The 17,743-nt window shown below is 34.7% G+C and overlaps 1 protein-coding gene across 3 annotated transcripts in view; it reads left to right on the top strand.

Annotated features, from left to right (window-relative positions):
- Positions 1–17,743, top strand: part of CDH8 (cadherin 8) — a 150,701-nt gene that overhangs the window by 105,946 nt on the left and 27,012 nt on the right. For all 3 annotated transcript variants that reach the window (XR_011326478.1, XM_069793414.1, XM_069793412.1), the window contains one exon: positions 13,049–13,170. Coding sequence is in view for 2 of the 3 variants with exons in the window: in XM_069793414.1 (XP_069649515.1) it covers positions 13,049–13,170 (122 nt within the window). In the remaining variant the exon portion in view is untranslated. The remainder of the gene's footprint in view (positions 1–13,048; positions 13,171–17,743) is intronic.

The raw sequence follows: 17,743 nt of genomic DNA, 5'->3' as shown, positions 1-17,743 counted from the left end.
TTCTTTGAGAGCCTGAAATGCAGTGCAGTAAGAATGAATGATTAACTTACAGACGTTTCTTTTGGTGCATCTTTTTTGTATGTACAAAGGCTCATCACATCTTTGGTTCTTTGGTACTTTTTTGAAATGGAATTTTCTGCCATTCAGTAAAATCTAGTAAAGTCAGGATCCTAATAGTCATATGTGCTCCCATTCATCTGAACGCACAAATACATTTTTTAGTTTGTATAAGTTAGAATTATAGCTATAACTACTGTTCACATTGACATGCTTGTGTTGCTTGCATTAACTGGTTAGCAATTTTGCTGGGCAGTGAAGCAAAGCAGAGTTCAGGCTGGGCTAACCTCCTCGGTATTCTCTCAGTTTCTTGTACAGGTTTTGCAGTACTTACTGAGTTATGTGTTGTCAATGCTACTCAGCTACTAAAAGAAAATCAAATAGCCATGATTTATTTATTAGAACATTTTTGCTATAGTTTGCACAGATACTGAATGGAGTTCAGAATCACTGATCATTCAAGGTGTCAGATTGTCATACATGTATAAGGCATATAATAATTAAACTCTATCTTCTTTCTGCCTCCAGCTCTATGGATTTCCATTTCCGTCTTCTAATGGCTGTAACAGCCACATTGCAGATATTTCGCTAACATCCTTAGTGTGTGTCTCATTAATACTAAGGAAATGCCCTATACTTCAGTCATTGCTGGTTAATTGATATAACAAAAGCAGTAATAAATGGAGAACTAATGTAGTTTGAAACACAAGCAAAGACTTATCTCAGAGAAACTGTTTTAACTTAGGCAAGAAAGAAGTGTATTAGTAATATAATTTAACTGCACAGCATTTGTCCAAATTAAATATGACTATCCTCATATTTGCATACTCATCCCTCCTAAACTGTAGCCAAGACCTGCTTGAGATACAGGATTCTAGTGAATTCTTTGAAAACAAAAAGTATACTATAATGCATTCACTATTAGCAATGCTTATCTGGAATTCTTTTTTAAAAAAGTGAGGTAATCCTTGTCTCAAGAATATGTGTATTACATAGTAGAAATTCATTGAACAGTACCATAGACTTCAACAAGAAAATCTTCTAAACATACTCCAGTTGGCAGACTCTGAGATTTGTGAAAAACACACCAGCGAATAACAGAAACCATGGCTCATAAACTTTAAAAACAACTAAATGATGATCCCTTGAAAGTCCCCAAGCTTTCTTTCACCTGACATAACATTGAGTGGGCTACTCAAGATTTGTATTTTCTTCCTAACCTTATGACCATGTGCAGCACTGGATTCCTCAGACTTCATTCAGGTCGAATCTCAGTTACCGTTTGTGAGGTACTACCATGAGCATATTCGAGGATGGATGGGTTCTTTTATAATTAGTATAGACTCAACCCTTTTCAGACACATCAGGAAATACAGAGATGAAGCATGCGTCCGTTTGTTCTGTTGGTCAGGTTACAAGGCGACTCTTCCAAAACTTCTCCCTCTTCTCACGCTCTGTGCATCATGTGCACAGATATGCAACAAATCAGTCTTCTGGGGAATTCCAAAGCCAGTGCAGGACTGCCTGGGAGAGGATCTTTCTTTTAGCCTAGAGCAATGCTTTCAGCCAAGTTTTAAATCTCTGAACGAAGGGGTTTAATGGAATTTCTGTTTTCCTTATTCTCCAGTCACTGCAGTCATGGAGCTACTATTTTCATTTTGATTGACTGCTTTATCAAACCATTCTTGGTATTCAGCTTCACTTGCCAAACAGTAAGCATACCAGTGGCTAGTGAAGCCCCCTGCCCAAGTACTTGGCAAAGTACCAGAACTGCCACAACTAGTAGAAATTCTCATGAATTATTAGTCAAAGCAATAGATGAAAATATAGACAAGGTCTTGAAATGTAAATGGTGATTTGACCATAATAAATATTTTCAAGGCATAGAGCATTGGAATCTCAAGGACAAAACTGTGGGCTCTATCTGACAAAGGTAATTACCCATACCAACTGCATTCTTTAGAAATGAAGAAGTATGAGGCAATTTTATCACCTAATGGGAAAGGGCATAAAGCCAGAAAGACTCTTTATGGTTTACCAAGAATATAAATACAGTAATTGAATCATCACCCAGCACATGCTCTACTGAAGTTATCTATATTGTATATTCCTTTAAAAAATACAAGGACACTAATTAAAAAGGAAGAGAGACATAATTACTCTTCAGAATAAGCCTTCAGCTACAATGTGCTTTTTAATGCCATGAATACCTTTGCTCCTGCTTTCATTTATTTAATTCTATTTAGCCTTTTATTGTAAAAATGACTATAGGCATTATTAGCAATAATTCTAACATTTTAGGAAGTTACTTTGGTGCATCATATAATTACCTCTAATTTAGGGCTAAGTATATTTCAGTAAGTTTTAGAAAGAGAAGGAAATAAGCCTTTATGGAGGTTTAAACAGGAGCAGCTCAGGAATATTAACCTTTTTTGCTTGACCCTTTTTTCTCTGGCTTAGTGGAACTCAAACTAGAGAATCCATCATTTTTGCACAGAAACACAGAATTTGGTAAGGTAGTTTTTAATCATTTGCACATAAACACAGGGTTACAGAGAACTCCATAGATTCTAATGGGTCACAGAGCGTTTGCCATTGGTCGGTGGAGGGCTGGTATATCACATAAAGCTAGTTTGCAGTTCTCAGCTATGAAAGTGCATTCAGGCATATCACAAACTTTCCCATTAGTGTTTTTCACAGTTCAAGAATAGCAGGAGAGGTGATCCACATGGATAATAACATGGGAGTGGCCATATTATGACAAAATATGAATGGGAATGGAGTGTACTTATGAAAAAATGCCTATATAAAATGGTCTCTACTTCAGGAGCAAGCATTAAAATTCAGGTATGGGATGCTGAATAGAAGTTAGCAACCTCTGATTTCAGAGGAAAGCACGTAAGGTAGCTGTGAATAAAACATTGAGTAATTCAGTGCAAAAAAGTCAGAAGATGTAATAAACATACTTATGGCAAGGAAAAGGATAGAGATTTGCAAGAACAGTTTAGCTTCTTTTATTTCTGGTTTCAGGGCATTATAAAGCCAGGATAAACATCTTAGTTCTAGATTTGCAAATGCTGATTTCACAGACATACTAGAATTGAAAACACTGCTCAAAGCTTAAAGCAGAAAAGGTTAGGATACTAGGTGGTGTTTTAGAAGGGAATAAGGCTTTCTGGGGCACCAAACAGACAAGGATTCAAGTAAGGAATACAAGGGTCATTAGTGAAAACATGCTTGACTAATTCATGTGAAGTATGTTTGTTAATTACTTTGAGAAAACTGGAGGCATGGTTGAACTGACAATATACGTATTATATTAGCAAAATGAGTGCATTGTTAAACTGAACAACTAACAATTGGCCATCTGCACTTTGAACATTTGAATTAGAATTTCTGAAGAAAGTATGATTAATCTTAAACATACTGTGTAGTATTCATCTAGTTTGATAAACAGAATTCATCTATTTCTAAGCAGCATGTGACTATTTAAAATTTCCACTGTTTTTTCTGTAAGGCTGAAGCATGAGAGTAGGTCAGAGTAGAGTTTTGTAGCTGAATGTTGGTTTAGTCTTCTTTAAGCACATTTCTTTCTAGAATAAAGACTACTTGGAGCAGCATGCTTTGAGCTTCTAGTAAAGTTGCTGGATAGCAAAGAATGACAGTATTTTCTGGCTGAAAAACAGAGGAGAGGATTTTTTAAGGGTACATACTGATATGCGAGGGACATGTTTTCGCTTATTGCTGAAGGTATGCAAGTAAGAATGGTTTGATGCTAAACTCCTAGAACCTGATTCAAATCCAGCATATCCAGCAATATTTTATCTGTGAAGGAAACATAAGAGTAATTAAATTGCACTGTTAAGAAAATCAGTCCCAGAAAGGAATATGAGCTCTAAAAATAATGACACTTAAATACTAGTATAATAAATCCTTGTTTAAGAAAAATTTTTATTAAAGCATTTTGATGTTTTGTCTATCAGTAAGGTAGGGATTTCATTTGAGCTATTAATTATTTTACTTCAATCATGAAATAATTTGAAATAAAAAAAATCAAAATATTCCAGACATGTTATCCTCAATCAGTCTGCTTATTGTTATTATTATTGCTCCTAGTCATTATAAAATTTCACAGCTAATTATAATTGACAATAAGACCTTGCGTATCTAAGTCAATATTTTATAACATTTTAATATGCATGATGTATTAGCATATTAACAATATAATTGCTCTAAAGTGTGGGCCAGATTCCTGACTGTTTTATGCTAGCACAACTCCCTTGATTAAGCTGGAATTGAGCAACACAGCAGCAAATCATGCCTTGGTACATTTGTTGTGTCTTAAAACTTTTTTTCAATCAGTTTTTTTCCTGCCTTTTCACGTGGTATAATTTTTAAGGCAAATCCTTTTCTGTCACTTAATGGCACTGTATTATTTTCAGGAAATTTTTTCTCATTGTTATATTTAGAAATGAAAAGCTATTACTTCCTCACAATTAAGGTATTACACTGGCTCAGAGAATCTGGAATCCTAATTAGGTTTGTGGAGCTGTGACCCACAAGAAGTAAAGATCTAGTAGCATTTCATCACGCTTTTATTATTGCTAGTGTATATAATAAAGGTAACAGAAAGATGTGGTTCCCTATGGCTTTCCGTGGTTCCCTGTTTTCCTAACTTTTTTTTCCTTATTGGTAGCTGCCACAAGGAGGTGGAAAAACCTTCTTTCAAAAGGTTCTGGTAGACTCTGACTTTTGCTAAAATGATGGGTCTGTAGAATAGTGCTTCCTAGTTGCAGATGCTTCCACAGATTACAAATGCTGTTTTGCTATTTCTTATTCTTTAAGTTAGGGATTTTTTTTTTTTAAATTTGCATTGATTTTTGAAAAAAATGTAACTAACTTCAGACTTTTCTTTATAGTTTATAAGTCTACTACAAATAGTTGCTAAAACTTAAACTATATTTAACCATATTTTTAATTTTTGCACTCATAATAATTCACCACTGAAATACATAACACAGTTCATTTACTGAAAGTGATGTAACTGCAAATTACAGCCTGAGTTGCATCCTAGTTAGAGACAATAAGGCTCAATAACACAGTACTGTATCAGAAATACAGGTTGTTTTCTGCCGGCATTTGTTTCAGTTTTCTCTGGATAGATGTGTGGGTGGAAGGATGTTGGCAGTGTACTTTTTTCTTTTTTTTTTTTTTTCCCCTTAAGGACTTACTTAGGATCTGTGAATAAAACAGAATTGTTTTCATTGTCATAAACCTGACATGACTATAGCAGCTTCCAATACAACCCACACAAGCAGCTATACTAATAATTTATTTTGAATTATGTATTTGTTTACTCATATTGATGTGTCACATATATCTTGATTATGTGTCACAATGAATATAAAGCTCACTGTGGTCAAAATTAGATATGCAGGAGAACAGTCTCTAAGGGCATGCTGTTTGCATCCAGAGCTTCTGACAAGAGACAAGTACCTGTAATTGCTACTCAAATATTGAAAAGGTGCTACAGTTTCTGATTAGGGTGCCCCTTCTAACTCTTTTCAAGCCTCAGCCCATCCCTTTGTTCCCCCTTGTTTAATATCCCCCCTTCTCTCTCCTAGTGCATAGCTCATGAAGTCTGATCACTCTCTTCTGCAGTATGTAGGTTATGTGTAATGAGCACTCATGTGTTACCTAGTACATCTAGTATCTACTGTACCTTCTAGCATTTTCTTTTTGGCATCCATGAAGATGAATAGGAAGTGGTGACACTAAGATAGATTTTTCAAAACACAAACATTGTGATTAAAGGGAGACTGCCATTCAAAGTGATTTATAATAGCCAGGAACCCTTGAGTTTCTGGGTTGTTTGGTTTTTGGGAGGGTGGCAGAAGGGGTGGGGGCTGCCTGTGCTTCCCATTCCCCTCCAGCTCTAAGGTGGATATGAATTAGTTTCAGCATCCTCTGCTCCCTCAAGGACAAAATTACAGCTCACTCACCGTGGCCCCTGGTTCTCAATCACACTGCAGTGGCGGATAACTTTTCCTCTCTTATTGTGCATGGCTAAATCTAAACAGAACAGTGTCTTTTGATTTTCTGTTATAACCAGGGTTATGGCAGAAGAAACTCTCTTCTCAGCTGTAAACTACATTTGAGCAGTTGTTTTGCTTTTCCAATCTAGTTTTGCCTTTCCAAGCCCTTTTGATCTATCTGTGCATTCAGACAAGATGATATCATGCATATACACCAAATAAAATATGAAACTTCTGCAAAAAATTGCAAGCATTTCCCAGTTTAGCAAATGGATCTTTCAATTCACAGAGGATCAGAGGTAATTACACAGTAACTATTTGTTAGGCTGCTGAATAACTGTACAGCTTAATGGTATGAAAAGTAACAAAGAGGTGGTATTTGAATGTCAAATTCTAGCCTGCCCTCAGATAAGCAAAATGAGGGCTGATTCCATCAATATGTATTGTATCTGTATGAAAAGAAGATACTAACTTTTTAAAAATATAGTTTGATTATCAAGTTTTATAAATCAGTGTTGATACTTTGAAGTTAACAAAGTACCCAGTTTAAGTCCCTGTTTTAATTTAAATTATATTTATATTTTAAATTTTAAATTAATTTAAACATAGGAAATAGTGTAATATTAAGGACAAAGACTAGACTAAACTTCTAGAATAGAAGAGGTCTGACTAACTTCAGTAGGAGCTGAATCAGGCACTGAAGTGAAAGGGAAAAGTGCATACCAACAAAGTCTGTTTACATTACTTCGCTACTGCAATGGTAAGCAAAGAACTCAGTGCAGGGTTAGGTGGAGTGTCACTAATTGTCTCTGATTTGGTTGCACTTAATGATCTTAAGGATCTTTTCCAACCTAAATGACTTTGTTATTTAAAAAAAAAGGTCCATTTGGTCTTTATGCAGGCATGTTTCATTTTTCTGCAAATTTTAGGTAATTGATTCAAAATTCATATCCGTTCTGGGCTATATTAAACAATTTTTGTCTCATATGCACTAATGAAAGAAAAAGAAAACCCCACAGAAAATGAAAGTGAGTGAAAACTCTGTCTGAACAGGGCCTGAAGAATATGGTTTTATTTAATTAATGATTTCTGGCATGGCTTGTGCATCTGTCACAGAAATTTTACTTTCTTTTTTCTTTTGGTATGTTTAGCAACCTGAAAGTATAATCTGTCCTTTCATCCCATATATTGACTAAAGCTAGGTGTGTGGCCTTAGTCACCTCTTTACAGATGGAGTTGCTGAACTTTGGAAACCTCTTAACTACAAATTCAGCTTTGAAGTCAAGGACTTGAAAATGTAGTCTGTCCTCAGTTTCCCCTCCTCCTTGTCCTCCTTTCCAGGATACACAGACAAAATACACTCCTCACACTTCACCTGGTTAGCAGGTATGTATGGTTCTTCTGCATTTGTCCATGCCTGTGGAAGCATGCATTTTGCAGGAGTCTGACATCTTTTTCATGGCAATGAGAGGTAGAAAAGTGGACAAAAATGAAGGAGGTGGAAGATGTTGAGCAAGTCCTTGGTTAAACTTGTGACAGTCTATCAGTGAGGAAATAAAAATAGAACGTAACATAGCTTTGCTCTTGACTTGTTCATCTTTCTTCTGGAGACCATAATAAAATGAACCGAGCGATCTACTGAAAGGAGACAAAACTTTTCAACTCCATTATTATTTTTCTCCCAAAGAATGACTTGAGGAACAAACCAGAGAAATATGTTTCACATCTTTTTCTTTCTGCCTCCCTCCTACACACATGTACATGCAGAGACTCGCCACAATCTGTACTCCTCTAATATGTTCCAGTGTGCTGAAATAAATATAAATGGAACATTAATTTTGAAGCAGTGTTTGTTTCTTGTTTTAGCAACTTGTACAGAAGCATTTCTGCTATGCACTGATATGCTTCTATTATTTTATAGATATACCACAACTCTTAGTATTTTCTCATCCTTTAAAATACAAGAATTTCAGGGGGGAACTAAATCTTCATGATGACCAATCCTGTTTGGTTGCTTGAATTTTATCCTAATTCAGAAATAGCTTATGTTCTGTTATTTTTAACAGAAACATTGCCAATTACTGATGTCTTTTCCTGACAATTTCAGGCAATCAGTCTGTCATGAATCAGATCATTACACAACACTTCAGACAACTGAACACAGTATTTGCACTAGTAGGAGATTTCTGTAGTTAAACTTCAACATAAATAAAATTTCAGTTTCACAACAGTATCTCTGTTTCTTAGGATTCTTGAAGTTAGATTTGTCAGTTTTATATGGCAAAAATTGTTATAAGCTGTGGTGTTAGATAGGTAAAGGATTGCACAAAGAAAACAACAACATAAACCCTAACAGGAGAAATAAACTTGTCCTGCATGTACATTATCTTAGTAAAGTCATCAGATAAAACCTTAATAGAGTCATGGGGAATGGATCTGTTAAAATACAACTTAATAAGTTTGAAATATAAGGGATGTAAAACAAGTGCTGTTGTTTTTATTAAGTCAGTGATTCAGATTTTTTTTTTGATTTCTCTGTTAGAACTAGGATTTCCTCTACTTCTAATTTTAAAATATTATTATAGTAGAAATTTCACTGAATCAGAGAAGCATGAAATAGCCATTTCCAAGCCATGTGGTGATGATAATAGTAATAAAAGATGTGTTATTTTCTAGGAGTCTACTTTCTATTCAGGTACTTAATTTTAGTTAAAATGCAAGGCAGCTTATGACTTTTTAAAGCGAATCTTGAAGTGATTTTGGCTAATTTAATTAAATGAAGGAAATCTGGATTTAACTGGATTTCTTTGGGTTAAACAAATGATGAACTTCATTTAGTGCAGCCAATAATTCTCTTTCTTAAAGACCACTGCTCCTTAAGACCACTTGTATGTGTATCTGTCAAGGAAAGACAGTGTTTATGGCTGTTGAATAGCTGCATTATGTTCTGTTAGTTATGGCACAAGACCAAAAGTTTGATTTATAAGCTTAGTTACTCCTGGTATTACTTGCTGCATGCAGTAACAATGTTAACAGTGCTTAGTGCTTTGCATTACAATCTATTCCAATGATACACACACATCTTGTATATGTAGGGTTTTTCCGGGAAGGAAGAAATGTGTTGATCACAATAAGAACTAGCATTGGTCTGTAGCCTCCAGAAGTTCAGGTATGGAGACACTCAATGTCTTGATAATGGGATTTTTGAAATTTGACTTTGATTATCTCATCTACCTCTTCATTTTTGTATCAAACTCTGCAGCCTTTTTTAATCCTGAGTAAGTAACAATGGGTATGTTACTCAAAGATGAGTACCAGCAAGGTGTATATTTCAAGCATTTAATGTTCCAATAGAATCTTGAGAACTGGGGAGAAAAGCAGAAGAGCTTTTTAGGTCCTTATAATTCTTGTAAACCTTTCAATATGCATTTCTAAACTCATCTGGACTTTCCATTATTTTTGGAAATTTATTCTTTTTCACTAGTAAGTTCCACTAGTTATTTTTACAGAGTCATCCTTTCCTTATACCTGTCTAGATGTTCCTTTGTTTGTGTGTGTGCTGTGCTCATCTACAGCAGGCTACTGGATCTTAGAACTGTGGGCTATAATTGAGACTTCAGCAGAGACATAAAAGAGCTGTACTTCTAGGAAATTATGTACACAATTTGCATATGTGTTTCTTATAGCTACATGCTGTGCTGTGGCAGCGGTGTCCACAGATGACCAACTGAATGTATTTGAAATTAAAAACTAAGTCCTTCTGTGCAGCCTTAATCTGAAAAGAGTTTTGGTAAACTAGACTAGTGGAAATTTTCTCAATATTTTTTAATCTTGCACCTCAGTGTGCTAAATTTTCAAACCAAGCCATTGCTTCTCAAATGACAGTCCTAATTATATACTTGTATTGCAAGATTCAAGGTAGGTCTTTTTAAGCTGTACATCACAATAAATACAGGTGATGAAGCTTTTACAAATGTGGTTAGTTCCTTAGAGAGAGAGTCTCTAAGTTTACACTCTTTTATGATTTTGCATAGAATAATTGATTGGAACTGAAGCAATCTGTCTTACTATCTATCTGGTAGAAGCAAAAAGACTCAGTCTCCCTTAATTCTATTGACTGGGTGATTCACTGGCTAAAAAAAAAAAAAGCAACACCCCCCCCGGCCCCCCCCCCCAGTAATTAAAACTCAGTTTTGTCACTAGTTTAGAAAGAACTGACTCTCCATTCTTACAAATGAGGAAAAGTTCTAAACATTGAATACTAATCAGTATGAAGGCCAACCGTATGGAGGACAGTTGCCCATGCAAACATAACAGTTTGTGCACTCTGTGGGTCAGAGTGGATCCACTTAATCACTTTCTACTTTTAGTTCAAGGATATTGGGCATTCCTAACAGAGATGGATTTAAACTTGAGAGGGACATCCTCTGCGTATGTTTTACCACTGAGAAGTTTGCAGATATTAAAAGTATGGAAATGGACAGATTAATCTCTTTTATCTTAACAGTGTTTCATCCATGAGTGAAATCTGGATTTACTTAATGAGAATTCATTAATTTGTTTGAATAGGTATGCTTAGGGTGATCTATATTTACAGGGAAAACACTTAGCACAAAGTGAAATTTCATTGAAAGTTTGCAATGACAAAATAATGCAATGTATTCAGTGTGGTGGGCAGTAGAAGCAGTAGATAAAATTCCCTCTCCGTCTCTCTCCCTCTCTTTCTCAACAATAAATTCCACCATAGTCACAAGAACCCTAACAGGCGGTGGATATCCCCTTGTTTGGAGATTTCCAAACCAGTTGGGTCTCTCTTGTGTTTAGTAAATTAATTTTTTAAATGAATTCTCATCAAGTTTCTAATTATAATATCTTTAAATTTAATGTTTGTATTTCTGATGAAAGACAAACATTTTGGGGGCAGTCACAAGGGACATGAATAATTTCTTTAGAAGCTTATCTAATTAATTACATTTCTCTGTAATGTCTTTAAAATTTGAACTGCCATCATTTCATTAATTTAGATAAAAGTAAATCTTTAGTGTTTAAATATGACACTAGTGCTGAGAATTCTGATAAGCTCAAGATTCATTGTCTGTATTTCTATCAAGTTAAGATAAAAAATGTGTTTAAAATGTTTGGGATACATGATTTCCATATTAACTTTTATTTGATTTCTAATACATTATTATTTCATGGCATAAGTATTCACCTCACCTGTTAATAAGTAAGATAATAGATGCAAAATGGATGTAAATATTACTTTTACAATATTTTGGTGGGGATTTCTTTTTCTTCTGTAACATGTTTCTTTTCGAACTAAAACTTTTGACTCCTTCAGATGGGAAGTATTTCAGGCTATACAGCAAACATAAAGCCTTTGTTTATAGCACTAGTACATTCGGTGGTAGCCTGGTTTTGTGTCTTTTGAAATAGTTATTTTTATGCTATTTCAAAGTAATGTTAGTAGAGCAATGGAAATTTACACATTTAGATTTCTAGGTGCAGCTTCAAAAATTGTGGTTGTCTTTATCATGCAAGGAAAAAAAAAAAGGATACAAGAGGTAGGGTTTGATTAGGTCACAACACAATTAACTTTGATGGAAACCACAAAAAATACAGTATATATAGTGATTCTTCCTTTAATCATTTCTACCACTTGTAGGGCTGCCACCAGTTGCTCCCTGCCCACTGGTGGAGCCTGATGTAATTCTGCTTTGTAGACATTTATTATGAACTTCTGTCCTGCCTTCCCCTAAGCCAGTTCTGTATTGCCAGAGAACAGAACCCACATGGACTGATGACAGCTTTGGACAGCTGCTAAGCTGTCACAACAACTGTGAGTAAGTTGATACCCAGACTTATGGTAGCAGCTTTCTTGCCTGCAGTAATGATTTAGGCAAAAGCACATAGTTCAGTTACAAGTCAGACCCAGAGTTTAATTCACACAGTGTGCATTTCTTCAAATTGTTGATGATATAAACAAGATAAAATACTGTGGTCATAAAACAATACTCACTAATAGATGGATTTTGAAACTAGTATTAATTTACTTGTAGAGGTATGCATGTGTTATAGAACAGGTTTTTTTAAACTCTTCAGATCAGCTGGTCACCTCAGTTTAAACTGAATTCATGTTTTTGCTCTTTGGGGAAAAATAATCTGAAATATTTATAAATAGTCTCTTAAAATAAATTAGCTGTACTGAATTGAAGAAAAGACACTAGAAACTGACTGTGAAATCTATTCAAAGTAGAATGCAAACTGTTGGTTTAGCTTTTCTTTCCTTACAGCTTAACGAGGTTATTCTACTCTTTACAGTGATAAACACTTTTATGCCAAATAGCTCTATATTGTAAATAATGAGGCTTTATTTCGGTGAAGAAAGAAGTTCCCAGGTCATATTTTTGGTCAGTGGCAGATGAATCAAAGTGCTTTAATAGTCCAGAGGACTATCTAGTTTTGCCTATGTCTACCTGCCATCTATCTTTCTCACAATGTGGGTCTCCACATTAATTGTATTTGTAATGAAGAAATAATAGATGTGCAGTCAGAACAACTAATAGAGTAAAATGCTCTGTGTTCTGCCAAAGATAAACAAAGAAATAAATCTATGTTGTTTACAGCCTTCCCTTTTCCATGTGTAATGGACTTTATCAATAAAACAATACAAACTTCATCAAAGAAAAATCTTACCAATTTAGTCCAAGAAAGGTCTTCATTGAGCTAATCTCCAACAAATGCTGTTTGCAATAGGGATCTATTTATTCTTTTCAACCATAAAATACTGGCCATCCTTCTTTATCTCATGCTCCAACTCTATGATCCATTACAGATAAGACAACCTAATTAAGCAAGGACAGAAGACAGGAAGAGCATGGTTACTATGTAAGCATTTATGCATCATTCACAAATTAAATATGCCTACCTCTTATGCTTTGAATTTCTTTTCTTAGGGAACCACAGTCAAGTGTCCCGGGTGCCTGTTGCTATCAAAGTTCTTGATGTAAATGACAACGCTCCTGAGTTTGCATCAGAGCATGAAGCCTTTTTATGTGAGAATGGCAAGCCTGGACAAGTAAGTATCTCCATGTTTTTACATTGTGTACTTTGGTGTGTGAGAATGGGGTGCAGTTTCTCCCTGTCATCTTATCTTTATTCCCAAAATATGTGCCTATGTGTTCATGCTAACAACTCATTCATTTAAGATAAACCTATGATTGTATTCTGTGGTACATCTCTCTCTATATGGACATACAAATTTTTTAAAGTATAAGGTTTTAAATTAAAGGTAAGAGTCTTAGGACAATATCTAGAAAAAATGCTGAGTGTCTTTAAGCTGCCACCATTTCCACTCTGGTGGAGCTCATCATGTCATAGGCTCATGTGTGTTAATAGGTAAAAGTATAATCCAACCTGAATTCCAGTTCAGTTATTGAACTATATTACAGCCGGGCCCAGGTATAATTTAGAAGAAACACTTGAAACAATATAACCATTTCCCCTTACCTGTATCTCAGTTATAAACTCTATCTATTTAGTTCTTACTCACTTTTCTATGGCAATTGGGGAAAAAAAAGAAAGCAAACCAGAACTTGATGGAAAGTCAAGTAAATTGTAACTGTATTTAAAATATCTAAAGAGGGATGGGGTGTTGGAGAAGTGGAGTTCAAGATTTCAGTATATTTCACAAAAAAAAAAAGACTTAACAGGTTATTTATTTCTTGATTTAATGAAATAAAAGGGTTGGCAAAGGAATTTACAGAACACTCTACAAGGTGAAATAAACACAGCAAGATATCAGAAGTAAGATTTAACCTGTGTAGCCTTTTTCAAAGAAAATGAAACAGATTTCTTAAAAGGCATACATTTTGAAGGACAAAAATACAGAAATAGGGAATATCTCATATGCCACATAAATGACAAGATAAAGATTCAAGAAAATGTACAGACTTTTAGAAAGTAATGCGGTGTAAATGAGATTTAACTTTTGTCCAGCTGGAGAAACACTGTATGTTACAATTCACTGTTTTTAAACTTTCTAATTTATTTCTAGATTGTGACATTTTATTTAAATAAACAGCAGCTGACAGCATGACACTAGTCTTGTTAATCCAACTATTCCTGTGTCTCATGTGGGTGTTAGGCATTAAATTCACTGTTCTCTAAAGAAGGTTACCTGACAATAGAGTTAGAAATTTTTTCCTTTAGTAGTATAAAATGACAACCTATAGAGTAGTGTATGACAACCTACCTCTGCCAAGACTGGATTGTTACAGAAGACGATTTGACTTCTAGCACCCCTTTTTGTTTATTAAAAAGGTGTGAAAAATGTGTCATTTAAGAAATAAGAATTCTCACTATCCACTGAAAAGCAGATTATTGAAATGTGCCCTTATGGGCAGACAGTTATGTTACTGTTGGTATTTAAGTTCTTCTAGCTCAGAGTGGATTTCTGTTTAGCTTAGGGTGGATTTCAGATGCTGAGTAGTTGCTTTTTCTAGGATATATTAAATTCTAATGAGTACACCTTTATCCAGGGCTCAGTAAGCTTCCCTGAAATCAGAAAGCTATGTTGCAGTGTTTTCTGAATATATTTATGTAGGTATTGCTATCAAATTTCAGGTGTTTTAAGAGATGGTGAAAAGTGTTTGCATTTCATTTTGGAATAAAACAGTAAATGAGATTATTAAGAGTCAGCTAGTAAAAGAGGCTTTTGTTTAAGCACTTTTTAAGCACTTACGAAAAACTTTCATTAAACCATGATATTCTTCATCTTACCATCACCTCTTACACTCTTGATCTGATGGCAGATGTCACTCTTGAGCATGAATCCTTCTGTGAACTTTACAGATGGTTATTAAATATTTGGCTGCCAGCATGGATGAGGTGGCACTGATCCTGCAATTTATTCTGTGTTTTAAACAAATAACATTATTGGAACAGTAACCAGTCCAGAATAGTCACCCAGCTTAGGTTCTAAATTTAAGTCATCATTCAAAAATTATCTGTTCCTGTAAAGGTTTTAGTATCTACACTCCCTGACTGATTTTTCTTATGCTTACTATTCCATATTCAAAATTTGGAAGAAATCATGTTAATCAGGCAAGATGTAGAATTCAAACAAATAAATATGTCTCAGCTATGAAATAGCTAGTATGAGAAAGACACTACTCTTTTACATTGTAGCAAAATCCTAATTTGGATAGATAGTTCTCCAAAGTTTAAACTTGAATGTTACATTTGCAGGAAAAGCTCAATTGTGTTATGGTGTTCCAATCTATTTACATTTGCAGTTCAATTTAAATCTAAGTTTAAATCAAATTTGAATTACCATAAAGGAGATTACATTTGAACCTTTTATGAAACCTTATTTGCAGCTTTTAAATATATTGAACCGTCTATTCCAGTTCACTTTCTAAGTGTTCTATTTTGGGTTCTGATATAATTGCAAGTGGCAAGTACAGCTGCTGGTGATGTGACAAAATGTATTAAAAACTGTTGATGTATAACATTGCCAGATGCATTTTCTTTGCCTTAACCTACGTCTAGCCGTAGAGGTACTACAGCTAGTAGGAGAAGAAAGAGAGAGGAGGAGGAAATATATTTGTCCATGCACATATTTATGTGCTCCTTGCACATTTTTACAGACAACAGAAAGTTGCCAGAAATGTTTTTTGTCAGTTTGAGGAAAAAAAAAAAATATTGGAACGTACTGTTACGGTACCTCTAAGCTAACCATAAACCAGCTCGTGCCTTTCCCTATTATTCCTTTTTTTGCATAATTCCACTTACTAAAGCTAGAACGTTCATGGGTTTGCTGGCTATAGCTGTACAGTCAATTGTTCTCCAGCACAGCTAAGTTATTTTCCTATACTCCTAGATCAGAACATCTGTATTTTTGCATAAGAAAAGTGCCTCACTCACTGTTCCCCAGTCCATACCTGGACTTTTCCAGTGAAGTGCTGTTTGCTCAACACAAAGCTACAAAATTTTTAACACTTCAGTAGTGCAGACAATGATGTATCAGTGCTCAAGCCAGTGTTCAAACTAGAGCAATATAAAACTGAATACAATATTCCTTCAGTCTCTTGCAATTTGTCTCTATTTTATTCACTTCTCCTAATAGAATTGGCTTTTTCTAATGGAAGAAATCTTCAGATAGATCTTTGTCTCTCTGAAGAGTCAAAGCTCATTCAAATGGCAAAATGCAGGTTCTAGCAGTAAAGGGCTGGCTCTAGCTGAAAAGGCAAAGTTAAAATTGTACTGTGATGAGACTACTGCTTATAGTATTATGAGTCTGCAAAGTAATTCAAAAATAACCATGAACACTGATGTGACTGCAAAAGTTTTTTCAGAGTTGGAAGAACAGTTTTAATAAAAGTAGGGAACAGTTTACTAATGACAAGGAACCGTTCTAAGGTTAGCAAGTTGCATTGCAGGGTAAGACTTTTAAACAGTATCGTGTATTAAAAGCACACATAGATAGTTATGATACATTGATAAGAACTTTGTTTTGCTATTAACCTTCTACATAATTCATTATGATTATACTGGTAATCTTTTATAAATATTATTTCAGGCATATGTGGCTTTGTAGAAATGCAATACAAACCTGTAGATTATAATGCCAAGTTGTCCTAGAGGAGCCTTTAACTATTAATTTCAATCCAGAGCTGCCTGTTAAGCAAAATATGCTGATTTACTAAGTGTATGTACAGAATCAAATATATGCTTGAGTTTTTAATACAACAAAGTTGAAATTTTACATGGCAGAATTTCAGAAATTTCAAGATTGAACAGCCAAAGGGTTATTAACTTTCACTGTCATGCTTATGGATACATAGTGAAAAAAAATCAGTTCTTGTCTTCTTTATTAGTAGTATTGACCAATTTTGTTATATGAAACACCTTTGTTATGCATGTTATTACTAGGAAAGAAAAAACATCTCTAGTGATAGGTAAAGCAGGTCAGCCCTTTGAAGATTCTCTACCATGTTATGAACCACAAATTAAGAGTTGGACAATTACTTCAATAGTGTTACATTACATGAACATACAACACTGAGCAATAAGCATGCTTATCAGCATACTAATAAAAATGTGGTAATGAGAATTACTGGACTTTTCTCACCCCTATGGAGTAAAAGATACAGCAGCTTTGTATCACTGTATATATGTTATGCTTTTTTTTTTTTTTAAGAGCTTATTTTAATGCAAACGCACAAAGAAATAAGGTTGCCATGGGAACACTAACTCTTAATTCCTTGATGTGTGCATGTAACACAACAAATGCAGTATTCCACTAAGCCTGTCTTTTGCATATAATTTTCGGTGCATTTTCAGAGAAAGAATGATTTGGTAAACAATGAAGGGAATGGATGGCAAGAACTGAAATGTAAGAAAGAATTCTGTAGGACATTAAGAGGTATCTGTAGTTCTTGGGGCAAGGGGGAGGAGGAAGGGAGAAGAATACGCCCAGTTTCTATTTCTTGAAAATTTCCAATCTAGATGATATTCTTAGCTTATTTCATAAAATTTCTGTGAACTGAAAACCCATGTTACTAATGCTCTTGGCTACTGGCTTTCAGGTATATTAACTGAAAACCTGGAGACAGTGAAAGTGAATTTTTACAGTCAACTCTTACATA

Source organism: Haliaeetus albicilla, chromosome 10 (assembly GCF_947461875.1).
Source record: "Haliaeetus albicilla chromosome 10, bHalAlb1.1, whole genome shotgun sequence".
NCBI lineage: Eukaryota > Metazoa > Chordata > Aves > Accipitriformes > Accipitridae > Haliaeetus > Haliaeetus albicilla.
The sequence above is the reverse complement of the archived record's forward strand: the minus strand, read 5'-3'. Positions and strand labels throughout refer to the sequence as shown.